This window comes from Sander vitreus, chromosome 13 (genome assembly GCF_031162955.1).
Source record: "Sander vitreus isolate 19-12246 chromosome 13, sanVit1, whole genome shotgun sequence".
Taxonomy (NCBI): domain Eukaryota; kingdom Metazoa; phylum Chordata; class Actinopteri; order Perciformes; family Percidae; genus Sander; species Sander vitreus.
Window position 1 is genome coordinate 17,579,588 of NC_135867.1, and position 16,408 is coordinate 17,595,995.

The 16,408-nt window shown below is 38.0% G+C and overlaps 1 protein-coding gene across 2 annotated transcripts; it reads left to right on the forward strand.

Moving 5' to 3' along the window:
* Positions 1-453: 453 nt before the first annotated feature.
* Positions 454-7,611, forward strand: xrra1 (X-ray radiation resistance associated 1). Of its 2 annotated transcripts, XM_078265836.1 has the most exons (17): positions 454-764; positions 889-1,022; positions 1,120-1,191; positions 1,279-1,351; positions 1,445-1,542; positions 2,758-2,903; positions 3,947-4,051; positions 4,259-4,377; positions 4,521-4,573; positions 4,669-4,746; positions 4,832-4,925; positions 5,020-5,138; positions 6,369-6,536; positions 6,618-6,768; positions 6,870-6,985; positions 7,117-7,222; positions 7,314-7,611. In XM_078265836.1, exons 1-17 carry the CDS (start codon positions 668-670, stop codon positions 7,496-7,498), a joined length of 1,914 nt encoding a protein of 637 aa, XP_078121962.1. In that variant the 5' UTR covers positions 454-667; the 3' UTR covers positions 7,499-7,611. The 2 variants fall into 2 exon arrangements, with proteins under 2 accessions (XP_078121962.1, XP_078121963.1); XM_078265837.1 differs by lacking the exon at positions 3,947-4,051.
* The last annotated feature ends 8,797 nt before the right edge of the window (positions 7,612-16,408 follow it).

Below are 16,408 nucleotides of genomic sequence, written 5' to 3' on the forward strand. Positions count from 1 at the left end.
GTTTAGACTCGTGCTGACTAAAATACACGTTAGCTTTAACTACCTACGTCAGCTAGAGCTCCAACGATTCAGGTGTGTCAAGTATCACTCATTTTGTTGTGCAAACATCTTAATGACAGACATGGTAGCTACTAAATGTTAGAGAACAGGAGTTATCAGAAACATACTCTGGTGGGCAGCATCACGCATGCGCAATGTGGTCAATCCCGATTAGACGCTAGCTAGCTAGCTAGCTAGCTAGCTAAATAAAAAGAACACGGGTCAAACGTAAATTCGCCTTGGTGAGTAATTGGATACCGTGTGTTATATATGGAAAACTGCGACATCTTCGTAACAATATATGTTTTATGTGTTAAAGTATCTTAACATGGATAGGTTGACTATTATCTTATCATTGAATTCAATCTTTGACGTCTAGGCTGATGGGTTTCTTCCGCTTCCTCCTCCGCCTGTAAAAAAACCCCAAAACACTCATGTTTACTATTTACCGCCACCCTCTGGGCAGGAGGCGCAGCTCTCGACATGCTGTTGCTAGGATACAGGGCACTACAGTGTATCTCAAGATTAAGATATATTGTAGCAAGTAGTCGGGTCAGTTCACTTCGTGAAACGCGTAATAAACACATGAAAAGTTGTTTTCGATAAATAGATCTCACAAGCAAACAAGATGACTGCAGCATGCTATAAATTTGATGATGGCCAGACTCAGAGCAATCCTACCAAATGTTTCCCTCCCTGGACATTACCCCGTCGAAGAAAGGAAGGTGGGTCAAGTTAAATTAGCTACAAAACAAAACACTTAACTACCATGTAAAGGCGCTCATTGTTATTAAGTATGTATTTGTAAATCTGCTGATTATATTTTATTCAATTTGACTTGCCTTGTAGGTGCTGGTCATTGGCTTGTGTCTTACAGAAAGGCAGAGGAGCAGAGATGCAGGGATGTGCATAGAAGAATTAAAGAATTTGAGAACAGGGGGGCTGATTTTCCATATGGTAACACATTAGATGGACTCTACTTGGTAAGACACTGAAATCTACATATGTAAGAAGTGATAATTTAATAAAAGAAAGCAAGACCGGTTGGTGACCCCAAACAATTACAATTTTGTTTTGTAGCTCCAATTACATTGTGTTGACAAGCCGTCTGAGCTCTGCTCTGTTGACATCAGTGAGCAGAAACTGAATGCTGTAAGACTTACTTTTCACATAGTTATTACATTTATTTGGTCAGTGGGAAAAAAAACAATTACAGCTGTGTTTCCTTACTGTGCACAGGTCAAGACAGAAGACCTCAAGGTGTTTGACAATGTTGCTTACATCAATGCATCTATTAACTTCCTCTCTTTAGGTGATTATTCTTATAGATCATGCAGATTTACCTTCCAGAAGATTTCCTGCATCTTGCAAGAAGTTGTAACTTTGAGAAAATGTTTTTCTACAGCTTCTTTCAGCAGTTTTGTGTCTTTAAGAGAACTCAATCTGGCATTAAACGGGTTATGCAACATGAAGTTTGATGCTGCAGACTTCCCTCATCTCGAGGTAAGATGACTTTGACATAGCCTACTTATTAGATAAACTAGTATTATATATAGGTTATTTATATACAGTCATGTGAAAAAATTAGGACACCCATGCTAACGTTGACTAAAAAGAGGAATAAAAAAATCATCTTTTGGAAATTGATCTTAATGCCTTAATTAAAAAAATGAGGAAAAATCCAACCTTTAAGGACACCAATTTTCTTTGTGAATGAATAATGTATCGTAAATAAATAAATGTTCTTCCTTAAAATACAGGGGTCATAAGTATACATACCCCTATGTTAAATTCCCATAGAGGCAGGCAGATTTTTTATTTTTAAAGGCCAGTTATTTCATGGATCCAGGATACTATGCATCCTGATAAAGTTCCCTTGGCCTCTGGAATTAAAATAGCCCCACATCATCACATACCCTTCACCATACCTAGAGATTGGCATGGTTTTATTTCAGTTAGCCTAATAGCTGGCTTGATTTGCATTGAGAGATGATTTTATTTCTGATTTTAGATTTTTTATTTGATTTTATGGAAAGTACCCCATGCCAATCAAAAACATAGGGGTGTACTTACTTATGCCCACCTGTATTTTATGGAAGAAAATTTATTTATTTACGATGCATTATTCATTCACAAAGAAAATTGGTGTCCTTAAAGGCATTAATTAAGGCATTAAGATCAATTTGCAAAAGATGATTTTTTTATTCCTCTTTTTAGTCAACTTTAGCATGGGTGTCCTAATTTTTTCACATGACTGTGTGTGTGTGTGTGTGTATATATATATATGGAATATTAACAAGCCACAGAGTCCAACTTGGCATGACCTTTTAGTCCTAACAAGAACCTGAAAGCCTTTTATTTCCAAAATGTTCATTTATCAGCTTCTTTTACATCTGCAATTCTTTCAAAATAAGAGCTTTTGATATTAACTGGTATCAAACAAAGAAACTATGGACTGCCAATTTATGTTGTGTCTCTACTGATCATGCATGTTAAGAATAGAATTTCAATATTTGTACTGAGGGAGGGAGGGTAAAATGCATAATTAATTCATGCTAGCGCATGGCAGGGCACCAGGAAATCTAGAGAATTTGTAAGTATGTAACATTGATAATATTTCACATTGCAATATCACAGGCCTGCACTCGATAATCCTTTTCTATTTTGTCTTCATGATGTGGTAATGTCCATCTTAATGATTTCTTTAAATCCTTACAGGTTTTGGATTTGTCCTACAACAGTTTGTCAGCTGATAATATTGTTTCTATTGGTCGGCTTTCACGTCTAAACGTCCTTCATCTGACTGGAAATAAGCTTCGTCATCTTCCTCCTAATCTGGGTTCCTCCAGCCATGACCCAACTCAGTTAGTAAATTACTTTTCACGAAACAATACAGGAGTGACTAGTCACCAAGTGTGTTATGAGATTTTTTGTTTATTTATAGCATTCTTACTATATATATATATATATATATATATATATATATATATATATATATATATATATATATATATATATATATATATATATATAATTTATTTATTTTTTTTAAATGCTTCACCTAAACAGACAACTTTCTGTGTCAACTCAGATGATACATTTGCTCTTGTTTGCTAATAGTCTCTGTCTAGTTTGATTTAAACTTACAAACAAATCAATACAAATGAAGCCACTTCTCTGCTAACAGTATATGGTCATTTGTTTCGGGAAAAATAGCAAAGACACAAGCAGATAATTGATTAATTTATTGAATGTGGTGTGGCTTTTCTGTCCCAGGTCCACACAGGTCAGCTCTGTCAAACCTTGCTTTGTGTAATTGCGGTGTTGCTAGTGAGATGGTGGCAAAACACCTACTTTCCATATAACAGCTATTACAAAAAACTTTGATATGAGTCATGGAATAACTGGCAGAATGAAAGAGAACTAATCCGTTTCATAATATGTTTTCAGCAACATGCAAATTCTTCTTCTAACTACAGTCTGATACTGCATCCAGTCTTACTTTTCGCAATTATTACTGCAGAAATCATCATTAATTGACAGCCACATAATACATTATCTTTCTTACAAAGTATCACCATGTCTTTATTGTTACAGTTCATGAGTAACAATGAATTGTAATGTGTTCAAAGTTCTTACATTGGTATGATTTCATAACAGTTAATTACAGCGAAAGGCAGTTTTCACATTGACCAAGAGGGGGTGCACAAATATTCCAAATTCACACTTGATTCTGGTGAAGCAAATGTAATGACATTCCATACACCTAATCTACAGCCAGGTGTATAAAGCCGAGCATAAAGTGGTGTGCACACATACTGTATATAGTATGTTACTGTAACTTTACAAATGAATGTAACTATATTTATCAGTATATGTGTGAATTGTATTGTTTTTCTTGGTGCAGGCCGGCTAAAGAAGAAGACACACAGTTTAAAGCACTTGAAGTCCTGATGCTTGATGATAACAAACTGTCGTCTGGAGTCTTCAACAGTCTTGCTAACCTTAAGAGGTCATGATCTGGTTTGAAGTTTGCTATATCAAACAAAGTGTTAGTTGAAGGGATACTTTACCAATTTCAATCCAGCTCTGTGTCATCTTTGTGTGGGCAGTGCAGTGTGTGGCTTTCCTCTGTGGCGCTTAAGGCAGACTCGTATATCACAATGCATAACTAAATCTGTAGAAACATTTATTAAGAATTTATAATTGTCAATTACAGGCTAAAGTATTTAAACCTGCAGGAGAATCATATTTCTGATATACCATATTTGCAACTTCCGGGCTGTTCCCAACCTTTGCAGACTTCTATTGAAGTGCAAGCTGAAGAAGGGGAACTTGGTAAATCTGCTTGATGTATTCTATAATTACTTAACAATGGACCTGCATGTCAGAGTTTCCTCAACATCCTCAGAAAAATATATTATTATAACTATATATATACTAATATTTAGTAATTTTTATCCTCTCAATCCTCTATCCAGCCCACACTGAGACAAATCTGAACACCATTGAACATTTCAAGAGCATCTCACAGGTAATTCATTCTACAGTTGGTGTTTGAGATGTTTCATCACTGTGTTTCCTTTATTTTAAATCTCTGCATCGGTCACCCTATACATCTCTCACAAGGACAATTGTGAGGAGCACTGCAAAAGATCCAGTTTCCCACTACCAGAGCTTCAGTTCCTCAATTTAGCCAACAACAAGGTGTGTTGGATAATCTGTACAAACAAAACAACCACAACCCTTTTGAAAAATAAGCTAACATGTCTCATCAGTGTTTCGTCATCAGATTGCAGAGGAGGAAGCACTGATGGCCGTCGCTCTTTTCCCGATGCTTCGAGAAATTGACATTTACTCCAACCCTCTGACCACACAGAGAAGTGGTAAGGCTATTCCTATATGAAGCCATTTTTTTTTTAAAGATTGGTTGTGAATTGTCAATGCTGAAATCGCTTTTATGTTTTTGTGTGAGCACAGGAGACCCTCCCTTACTGACCTATTACCTCCATGAGAGACTGGGGATTACGATTAAGCGTAAGAAGACACAGGAGGCGGTGAAGCTTCCACTGAAGGTGTCCACTGATCCAAAATGGAAGGTTGGATGTGCATTGATGTCTGACAGTGACCCTCCAGATTTCGCTTTAGGGACCGTTCGGTATTTATGGAATGGACCACCGGAGGAAAATAGGGGAGGGTCATGTCTTTTTATTCTTTGCTGAGGGGAGGGTCATCCAACATTTTTCAGTCCAGAGGGAAGGGGGGGGGGGTCACCCAACTTTTGTATTCATGAAACAGCAACATTTCAAAGTGGCTTGTTTGGTGCATATTTTTCCATGTAGCTCTTAGTCTTGGCCCTCCTTTGCTACCAAATGGGTCTGACCCATGAGTTTGCTGGGGGGCAGAGGGAGTCTGGTGGCTGAAACAGGTAATTTCATTGTTTAAAAAAATTAGTGTAATAATTACGTCTGACATGATCAGATATTTTATAAATATCTTAAATAACACAAAACAACAAAATGGTGGTAGGTAATACATCTGATTTCATATACTGCTTTAGTAAAAAAAAGTATTACCTGGCTGACAATAGGAGCAGCAGGACGTAAAAAACGAAAATGACTGTTGCACTATGTCTGGACATCTTACCGTGCCAAGGTTGCAATAAAGGTTTCCTAAATGCCACATTTGATGTCAGCTTACTAATTGATTGTGGGTTTTGTGTAGATTTTGACTTTTATACGTTTATTCCACTTTGTTTAAACAGCGAAGTGGAGGAAGCCTAGTGACGAGTCTATAGCAACCAGTTTGTGTGTTGAATCCTACCCAGAGTGCCTTGCTGAATGGTCTCAATATTTTATTGTTGTATTTCATGTGAATACTAGTTTACTAGAGGAGTAACTTAGTATTTGAAGTAATGCAGGAAGTGTGCATTTAGTTTCCATACTTATTGTGTTTCCACAACAATGTTAGTGAGTAAATCTACTGAAATGGCCACCACACCATAACAGAGGAGTATGATGCGTCAGATGAGAATGCAGAGGTTTAGTCACATATGTCATGGCTGTAAAAAAACAATGGGAGTCTGTATGTATTTGCCATGTGCAAACCAGTATAGAAGGTATTGATAAATTGCTAGGGGAGGGTCATGCCTTTTTTTCTAAATCATTTTGGAGGGTCATAGAATTTTTTGTTACTGGTGAGGGGAGGGTCATGTCTTTTTTGGCTAAAGGTCCCTAAACTTCTCTGGTGGCCCCTTAAATAAATAATGAACAGTCCCTTATGAAAATTAAACAGATACGAGTCATCTTTTTTTCATTTCTATATTGCAGGTGGAAGAAAGAATCCCAAAGAAGCCAATGTTGATGGATGCACCCTGTCCTGCTCAAAGTCAGGTAGAGAAAAGTAAGATGACTGTAAAGAGAACACCAGAATCTGAGGACGAGAATAGCCGAGACGACACCCTCCAAGAAAACACAGAGTACTTCTTTGTAACTCAGGTTTGCATATCTGTTTTTTGTGGTTTTGATATTCCTCCTCTCTTTTAGTCTCAACATTTACTGAATGTCATTTTATCTCAGGCAACAGATGTTCCTCAATGTGAGTTTGATCTTCAAGCTGATGAGAAAGAAATTGCAGAGAACAAGGACGATGCCAATTCTGAAAGATTCACATGCTACAAAATGTTGATGGATGCGAAACCAGATCCTGATGATGTGGTGGAGCACATCGGTGAGGATTGTAGTTTCAACATTCAGCTATTTATTTTTGGACATTTTTCTCAAGTCTTTAAAAGTTTGGCTAAACAAGTACCCCATTTTTTCTTTCAACAGGAATTCCAACAGCTGTTCGGATGCTGGAACACACACTGAAGAATCTTAACGTTTACAGAGACTCAAAACCAAAACTTGATAGCATTCAGACGCCATACAGAGAAAGAGAGAAGAGGGTTGGATATATTGCATGCAGTGCTCAATATTACTGTCAATGTATAATAATACTAGCAAGACCTGTAAAGAACAAGGAGAATGTTATCACATACATGTCATGACTTTAAACGAATAACTTTTCTATACACAGATTAAAGAACTTCCACCTTGGAAGCCAATAAAGCAGCCAACTGCAAGGGTTGATGAAATGATCAAGGAAATTAAAGAGCATACAACGATCAGAGAAGTCCCCTTAAGTATGCACATTTCTGATACAATGAATAATGAATGTCAGCTAACTTTACCTTTCGTGACCTGTCTTCATATAACATTTTGTTCTCTGTACAGGCAGTGCCATACAAGGCACAGGTGTTAGCAAGCAAGAGCATAAGGAAGCTCTGTCGCTGCTGAGGGACATGAAGACAAAGCACAAGATGGTCCATAAGAAAACAATGGAACAAGCAGCCAGCATTGAGTCTGACAGAAACACCAACCAAAACACAGCTGCACCTCCACCTGTGCAGATGATCTAATTTATATGCAAGCGCTTAGCTAAACTGTGATTTTCTACCTACACCTTGTTGATGTTGGCATACAAATGCTGTGAGTGGAATTGATGAGAAAACCATCCGTGTCAAAAATAAAAGTGGTGGTTGCATGTCGTCATGCATCTTATTGACTTAACGTGAAACTGCATATAAAAACAAATTTTATTTTGAAATGTACCAATGAGAAAACCTATGGCCTAGCCTATAGCAATCACTAGATCATGAGGGAGAAGCATTGGAAAGCTTCAGCGCTTATAATATTCAATTTGTGAGGTTTAGGTTACTGCTGATGATGCAGAACTGTGCAGTTGTGACTGGGTGGCAACTGCTGAAATTACTGTGTTTCTGTCCGTTCCCCTGAGTCTGTCTGATTAATACTGTGACAAGGATAGCGTGATGGTTTAAAGCAGCTGCACCCCCACTGCTGCTATGACCAGAATTAATCCAGCATGCATGCCAAGTTTGCATCAACTGTTTGCCAACAGAGTTTAAATTGTTTACATTTGTATCTGTCAGTGATTCCTCTGGCCTAGTCTATATCCACGACATTCCACTTCCGGGATTGCTCTCGTTTTGCCGGAAATTCCGCCGGATGTCACTCTTTTCGGATGTCTGTTTTCAGATGTCCATTACCTTCCGCTTTCTTTGTGTTGTTATTTTAAACTCTGGGCAATTTATGAGGACTATGGTTAACTGCTCCTCAGATCTCTGCAGGGTAAATCCAGACAGCTAGCTAGACTGTCCAATCTGAGTTTTCTATTCCACCAAAAAAAGTTCCTTACCAAGGCTATTTTGCAGAGGAACCATGGCTCCACTCGGCACTTAGCACCGCCCAAGATGATTGTGATCGGTTTAAAGACCCCGCTTTGCAGGAAGGTCTGGCAATGCCAAGATGCCAGATGCTATGTGAGAATTTGCGGCACGCTGTGCAGACCAAGATCTTTGATTGACTGTTTGCACCCCGTAAACACACGCTCAAGCGCACTTCCCAGTCATATTCTTATTCTCCCATAAGCTCTCACTCCTTTCCAAATAACTCTGCTAACCCACAGACCAGCTATATCATTCCAGTAAAAATCAATAATATCAGTAATCAGAGGTACAGCGCTACACGCTCCTCTGTGCTTCCTTTGGAGCAGCCACCCATTCATAATCCCATAACTACGGTGTCTGTCCTCCAACTGAGATCGGTAAAATCAAACGTAAACCAACGAGGTGCTATACTTAACAACCTAATTGGAATTAAAACAACCACTGCAACGATAGAACAGAATAGTAGAATCAAATGTGGACTATTAAATATTAGATCTCTGTCTTCTAAAGCAATATTGGTAAACGATTTGATATCAGATAATCAAATTGATGTATTCTGTCTTACTGAAACATGGCTGGGCCATGAAGAATATGTTAGTCTAAATGAAGCCACTCCTCCCAGTCATAATAATACTCAAATTCCTAGAGATTCAGGCCGAAGAGGGGGAGTTGCAGCCATATTTGACTGAAGCCTGTTAATTAATCCTAAACCTAAACTCAATTATAACTCGTTTGAAAGTCTTGCTCTTAATCTTCAACATCCGATATGGAAAACATTACAGCCAATTATATTTGTTGTTGTTTACGAGTGCCAGGCCCGTATTCAGAATTTTTATCTGAATTCTCAGAGTTTTTGTCATGTGTAGTCCTAAACTCAGATAAAATAATTATTGTAGGTGATTTTAATATCCATATGGACAATGACAGTAATAGCCTTAGTACTGCCTTCAACTCACTACTAGATTCAATTGGTTTCAGTCAGAGTGTGCATAAGGCCACGCACTGTTTTAACCACACCCTCGACCTTGTGCTGTCATATGGCATCAAAATTGAAGATTTAATAGTATTTCCACAGAATTCTTTATTATCAGACCATTTTTTAATAATTTTTGAATTCTTACTACCCGACTATACGAAATTAAATAAAAGCTTCTACACTAGATGCCTATCTGACAGTGCTATAGCTAAATTTAATGAAGATATTCCAACAGCATTTAACTCAATGTCGTGCTTTAATATAACAGAGGACCTTTATGTTAACTTTAGTCCCTCCCAAATTGATAATTTTGTAGACGGTGCTACGGCCTGCCTACGAACGACTTTAGACTCTGTTGCTCCTCTCAAAAAGAAGATGATGAAGCAAAGGAAACTAGCACCTTGGTATAACTCCCAAACTTGCAAATTAAAACAAATCTCACGAAAACTTGAAAGTAAATGGCGTTCCACCAAATTGGAAGAATCTCGTTTAGATTGGCAAGACAGTCAAAAAAATTATAGGAGGGCGCTCAGAAATGCCAAATCAGACTATTACTCAACACTAATAGAAGAAAATAAGAACAACCCAAGGTTTCTTTTCAGTACTGTAGCCAGGCTGACAGATAGCCACACCTCTACTGAGCCATCTATTCCCCTAGCTCTTAGTAGTGACGACTTCATGAGTTTCTTTAATGATAAAATTATAACAATTAGGGATGGAATTCATCACCTTTTGACACTATTGACCATACCATCCTTTTACAGAGACTGGAACATTTAGTTGGCATTAAAGGAATCGCACTAAGCTGGTTTAAGTCCTATTTCTCTGATCGATCTCAATTTGTTAATAGCAATGATAAATCCTCCAAGTACGCTAAAGTTAGCCATGGCGTTCCTCAAGGCTCAGTGCTTGGACCAATTCTATGCTCCCTATATATGCTTTCTCTAGGCAATGTTATTAGGAAACATTCAATTAACTTTCACTGCTATGCAGATGACACCCAATTATACTTGTCAATCAAGCCAGACGAAACCAGTCAGTTAGCTAAACTTCAAGCGTGCATTAAAGATATAAAAACTTGGATGACCTACAATTTTCTGATGTTAAACTCAAACAAAACTGAAGTGATTGTGTTGGGCTCCAAACACCTCCGAACTTCATTATCTAAAGATATAGCTACTCTGGATGGCTTTGCCCTGGCCTCCAGCATTACTGTTAGAAATCTAGGAGTTATTTTTGATCAGGATATATCCTTCAATGCCCATCTAAAACAAACCTCAAGAACAGCCTTTTTTCATCTTCGTAACATTGCCAAAATTAGGAATATCCTGTCACAAAACAATGCTGAAAAACTAGTCCATGCATTCGTTACTTCTAGGCTGGACTACTGTAATTCCTTACTATCAGGATGCTCAAATACATTCCTTATGACTCTCAAGCTGATGCAGAATGCTGCAGCACGTGTTCTGACAAAAACTAAGAAGAGAGATCATATTTCTCCTGTATTAGCTTCTCTGCATTGGCTTCCTGTAAAATCCAGGATTGAATTTAAAATCCTTCTCCAGACCTACAAAGCTCTAAACGGTCAAGCACCTACATATCTTGAAGAGCTCTTAGTACCTTATTGTCCCACTAGAGCACTACGATCCCAGAATTCAGAGCCTCTCGTGGTTCCTAGAATCTCTAAAAGTAGGATGGGAGCCAGAGCCTTCAGCTATCAAGCTCCTCTCCTGTGGAACCAGCTCCCTGTCTGGGTTCGGGGGGCAGACACCATCACCATATTTAAGAATAAACTGAAAACACTCCTCTTTGATAAAGCTTATAGTTAGGGAGCGAATAGAGTAGAGTAGAGGGAGGCAGGCCAGTACAGCCCGATCCAGTTGGGGAGAGTTCTAGCCCGACCAGGCACCTCTCTTTAGCCTGCCTCTCTTAGTTATGCTATTATAGTTCTAGACTACGGGGAAAGTTCCTTCCTTCCTGTGACACACTGAGCTGCTCTCTCCTCTCTCTTTCCATTTGTTTCCATTTGTGTGCATCCTTGCCCCAGAAATACTTGTTACTAACCTAGCTCTGGGGAGTTTACTTAATTCCAATATTAAGGCAACATGCTGTGGTAATCAGTGGAAGATGTGGATTCCAGCGCACATCTCTTTTCATTTTTCATCTTCTGATCAGGGAAGCAAGACAACAGAGTCGTGTAGATTGATAAAAGGCCACTAAATATAAGTGTTTTGCTGATCAGGTGGACTTTTTAAACATTTATACTACAAAGTAGTAGGAAATAGGTTTGTAAATCATTGATCCACTATCTCATAACTGATAACTATGTCTAATATCTTATGGTTTGTTGAGTCTGGTGGACCTGCTCTTTTAGTGTTTCAACAATGTGATTGTATGAATTCAGTATGTGAAGCTATGCTAGCTATGAAGCTAGCTGTGATATTTGTATTGGGCAGGAATAAGAGGATTTAGTGGAGCAGTAATTGTAATTTTAAACAGACCTCTGCAGTTCAATATGATTTACAATCCACATTCTTAAACATAAATAATAATGTTTTATCATACCATATGGTTGATACAGTTTACAGTGAATGCTTTTTCATTTCTAGTGATGTTCTTTTTTTGTTTTTCATTCCCTTTTTGATTTCATCATATTGTCCTTCATATGACTTTAATTCTTCTTCTTCAGAGCAGCTTGCAGATGTGGAATGCAGGTTTAGCCCAGGTGGAATAAATTAACAGATACTCTGAAGATATTTCATGGGATCCAACATTCTTATATTCATGTGTGGATATTTCCCTTCTGTGTATTGAATGATAAATAATATATGTGTTGCATACAGAAACCAAAGGGCTTTGTGTACACAGCCAGCAGATACTTTATGGTTAGGTTGTCATTCTATGACATGTTTCACATTTTCATTTTTATTTTAAAATTTCATTTAAACTGTTAACATTAATTTTTCATCCAAACATTTTGAAATATTTCTTTTCTCTTTCCTTTTGAAATAACTTGAGTCCTCATTGTCATTCAAAATCAATTATCAAATTATTTGCTTAGAACTTTTGCAATAACCAATCAACATTAAACAACTTGCTATGCTTCTAATGACACAAACACTGAAAGCAGTAACTTTGTTGTCATGCAATTTGAAAATCGTATATTATTCCTAAAAGGACAGGTTACAAAAACAAATCACAAATATTAGAAATTTAAAGTTACAACACCATAAGGATGGTTTACATATATGACAGTGTATTGAACAGTGTTGATCTGTTAAAGAATTTCACATTTGGAAAACAATCAGTAGTTTCCTGATCAATGCAGGCAAACACCTGGCCTTCAGTCTGAGGGTCTGGTTGGGATCTTTTCATCTTTAGCAGTATATTTGATGATAACGAGGACACTGTGCCAAATGGCAGCGATTTGACATGCTGCAGAAACATTATTTTCCAGTCCGCTGGAGCTCAGTTCCACTCAGCAGAGCTTGTCGGTGTTGCAAAGATATCCCACAGTATCAGACACAACAGCTGATGAATACATCTGATGCTCAATGTGATTGAATTTTATCAGAATTGCAATAAAATCTCTTCAGAATTACTGTGTTTTTCTCCATAATACTTTTACGGCTCCATCCAGGCTTGAGTGCAACTCAAGTAAAGGCCTTCTGAGGACTTGTTATTGCTTTTATGATGGAGCTTGTTCTTCAGCCAGTGAGTCCTGGCTATCATTTAGAATGCTGTTACTAAGTAATTTTGAAGTGATAATGATTAGTACTTCAGGCATCTACGGTTGCATAAGTGCAGTGTTTCATGATGGAATTCTAAAAAGAAAATGGACATGTACTATTGTGCAAGAGGTTGTCATACACATATGTTTTCCATGGTTGGGGGCAGTGATCAGTCTCAGTAACAGCTGTTATATTCCAGGCAGTCAGTAGACATTCACTGACTTTATCACAGACTTAAATACCTCTTAAATAACAGACAATCTGAAACAATCTTCCCCACATATACATGTTCACAAGATGGTGAAGAATAGTATGAACGTGTTTAGATGATTACCTTCCTGCTTTTGTCACTAGTTGTTTTGTAAGTAAACCTTCCTTTGACTGCTTGTGTTTCTGCTAACTATTATAAACCTACTGAAGCCTGCCTCTGCTCTCCCTGCCAGATTTACACTTTCCAGATAACTTTGTATTCACTGACAGTGCAGTTGACAGTGACAGTATATCGATCAAAATACCAATCGATCAATCATTTGGTTGAAAAATTGATTAATGAAACTAATACAAATTAGTTCCTATGTTGCATTAACTTTTAATGCATAAAAGGAATCCTGGTTGCACACCCTCACCTCTACCTTTCTCTTCAATCCTGAAAGATTTTGGTATCAAGAGAAAAATCAGAGGGGGGAATACAAAAGTGAACACAACAACAAGATTCCCTTTTGAGTCTGATCAGGCGATCTGTATGTAATCAAAGTGAGTCAACATTATGAAATACCATCAAATAGAGCAACTGTTAAAGGTACTCCAGTGATTTTGTATTGCACTTCCATAAAGTTGGGAGACTCACTAGTGACATATTATGAAAAAAGATGGTCAAAATTGAAGCAGCAGAGGCAAAGATATCCTGACTTTTAGTCCCATTGTTTCAAGCCCCCAAAAACACTGGCTCCTACACTTCCCATAATGCAACTTGATGGCGTCTTATTATTAAACGCCTACATCGTAGTCAGACTCACACACACCAAGTCTGTAATGCAGGCTTTCTGTTTTAGTCTCTAAACCCAAGCTGAGATAAACCAGATGACATCACTTAGATATCATCAGGGTTATTTCTTCAGAGCGTTTCCCCGTGAGCCACAGAGGACATTGTGAAACCGTTTTCACAGTAAGTTAAACTGAATTTGATTTGTAAAATTGGTGGAATACTCTTTTGAGATTCTTTTATTAACTTTACTTTGATCGCAGCCTCCAACTTAATTCCTTAATTTCTAATTGTATATTAGTGGCTTTTCAAACATCACTACAATCATCTGGCCTGCTAATATTGGTGATTTACACTTATTGACCTCATGGACGCATGCATGCTAAAGAAGTGGAAATTATCTATTATCTATCTATTGTGACAAATCACTTTAAGACTGAAGATAATTACACAATCCACACGTCTGCAATTTGTTTCCTGCAAATTTGTTTGTTATTCGGAGGTTTAATTGTAATAAGAAAAAAATTAGTTGCAGAGTAAAGCCAATAAAAACGCCCGTCTCTTGTTATTTCATTGGACTCTTTCTCACATCAACATCAACACAGAATGTAAGTTGTGCTTTTCCTCTGTAACCTCTTTTGTCCTTAGCCTGTCAAACCAATGAGGTGAGTTATTAACTGAAAACACATTTTCATCCATATAACTAACTCTGGCAGGAGAGTAGGATACACTCTGTCAAAAAGCAAAAATAACAAAAGACATGGTGGAGAAAGGCATTGATGGTCTGTGTCTTAGGGAAGACGGATCTTTGTTTATATATCTATAAGTGTTTTTTTGTCTGTATATTTCAGCGCAGCACATTCTCACATCTGGAGCAGTCATCGCTGCAATCAAGCCTTGAGAAATGTTTGGGTAAGATTAGTTTGACTCTTAAATGGAGGGCCAACAGTTAAGCTTTGAGACTAACCCTGTGGAGACTCAGACACCAGATTTGGCTCAGGAAGAATAGGCCTGAATACCTCATCAACACTCCTCATTACTCATGTGCCAAATGAGTTCATTGCGGACCGGACCTATTCATTATTTCTTTTGATGGGACAATTGAACTGTAACAAACTACAGTTGTAATTCTGGAAAGGCTTCGGATACTCTGGCTGGCATCCGAAAATAGGCCATTATTAGTTACAGATCATAACCGTAAAATTGCTGTTGGCCTTCTTCATCCTGTGAAACAAAAGATCTCGCTGCGGTCTGTCTTTAAAAGTTCACAGTCACTTCAAGCACGTGTTTAAAAGTTGGACCTTTAAATTAAGCTGCTCAGGATAAGGGGATGAAGAGCAGTGTTCATGACATGCATCCCTGTATTGTCCATGTTCTCTTGGCCCGACTCCAATCATCAGCTAAAATGATCAGTACCAACTTAATTAATGAGGGTGAGGGTGTAAAAAACAGAGCACTTGATAGATTTCGGAAGTATTTTGAAGAAGTATAAACTCAGAGGTTCTGCTGAGCACCTTAATCAGCTATGAAAGCAAACACATCTATCAGACTTAATTAACTTAACACAATTTGGCTCCCTTTGAATCAAAGGACTGCCTGATTGATTTGCAATGCTTCAGTTCCTCGCAGACACTGTTTTCATCAGCGAGGAACTACCTGCTGCAGTACACGAGGAAATGTTGTATTCAATCTTTTGAAATTAGTTCAACTCAGCTGCTTTCATTTGCAAAACAGTGTGATTACTGCAATGAAGTCCTTCAACATGACTTTTCTGTGACATGCATGCATTGATGTTCTCTGGCAAATAAAACAACAACAAATGAGATTTGTTAATATCACAACAATGGCTCAGAAGTGCCTCCAATCCTGGGCCGAGTCGTGACCCCGAGTCTCACATTTTCTTTACTTCTCACTGAATCTGGGCTACATGGCAGGGCGGAGTACACATACACAGAGAGCTGACCGACTGCATGATTTATACCTACTGACTGCCCCCAGCTGTTACAATTGCCAGAGCCAAGACTAAGCATGCATAGCTGAAGTGAAACAAATTCAAACATCTACAAAATAAAGACTGATAGGATTTACATCCCAAAAGAAAAGACAAAGATATCGAAAGAAGCAGTCCCAGATGATGCAGCGGGTTTGTTGAAAATCAATCTTGTTTCAAATCTGGACACGTCATATTCATCATTCAATGACCTGCATGGGAAAATGGCAACGTGAAAATGTTAATTACTAATATAAGTTGGCAGCAATAAAGTAGAACACCCCCCTTTCTCACCCTTGTGACTGGAACAGCCTCTTTGGACAACCAAGGGAGAGACTGTTATAAACTGTCAGATCCAACAGCTTACACAAAAATATGGCGGCCTTTTTGTGAGAGTAATTAA

Bases quoted from the DNA above. Each gene is read 5' to 3' on its own strand.
- xrra1 (XM_078265836.1), top strand. From the start codon at position 668: ATGACTGCAGCATGCTATAAATTTGATGATGGCCAGACTCAGAGCAAT. The intron at 5,139-6,368 runs GTTGGATGTGCA...TCTATATTGCAG, and splicing joins CCACTGATCCAAAATGGAAG to GTGGAAGAAAGAATCCCAAA. The intron at 6,769-6,869 runs GTGAGGATTGTA...TTCTTTCAACAG, and splicing joins TGATGTGGTGGAGCACATCG to GAATTCCAACAGCTGTTCGG.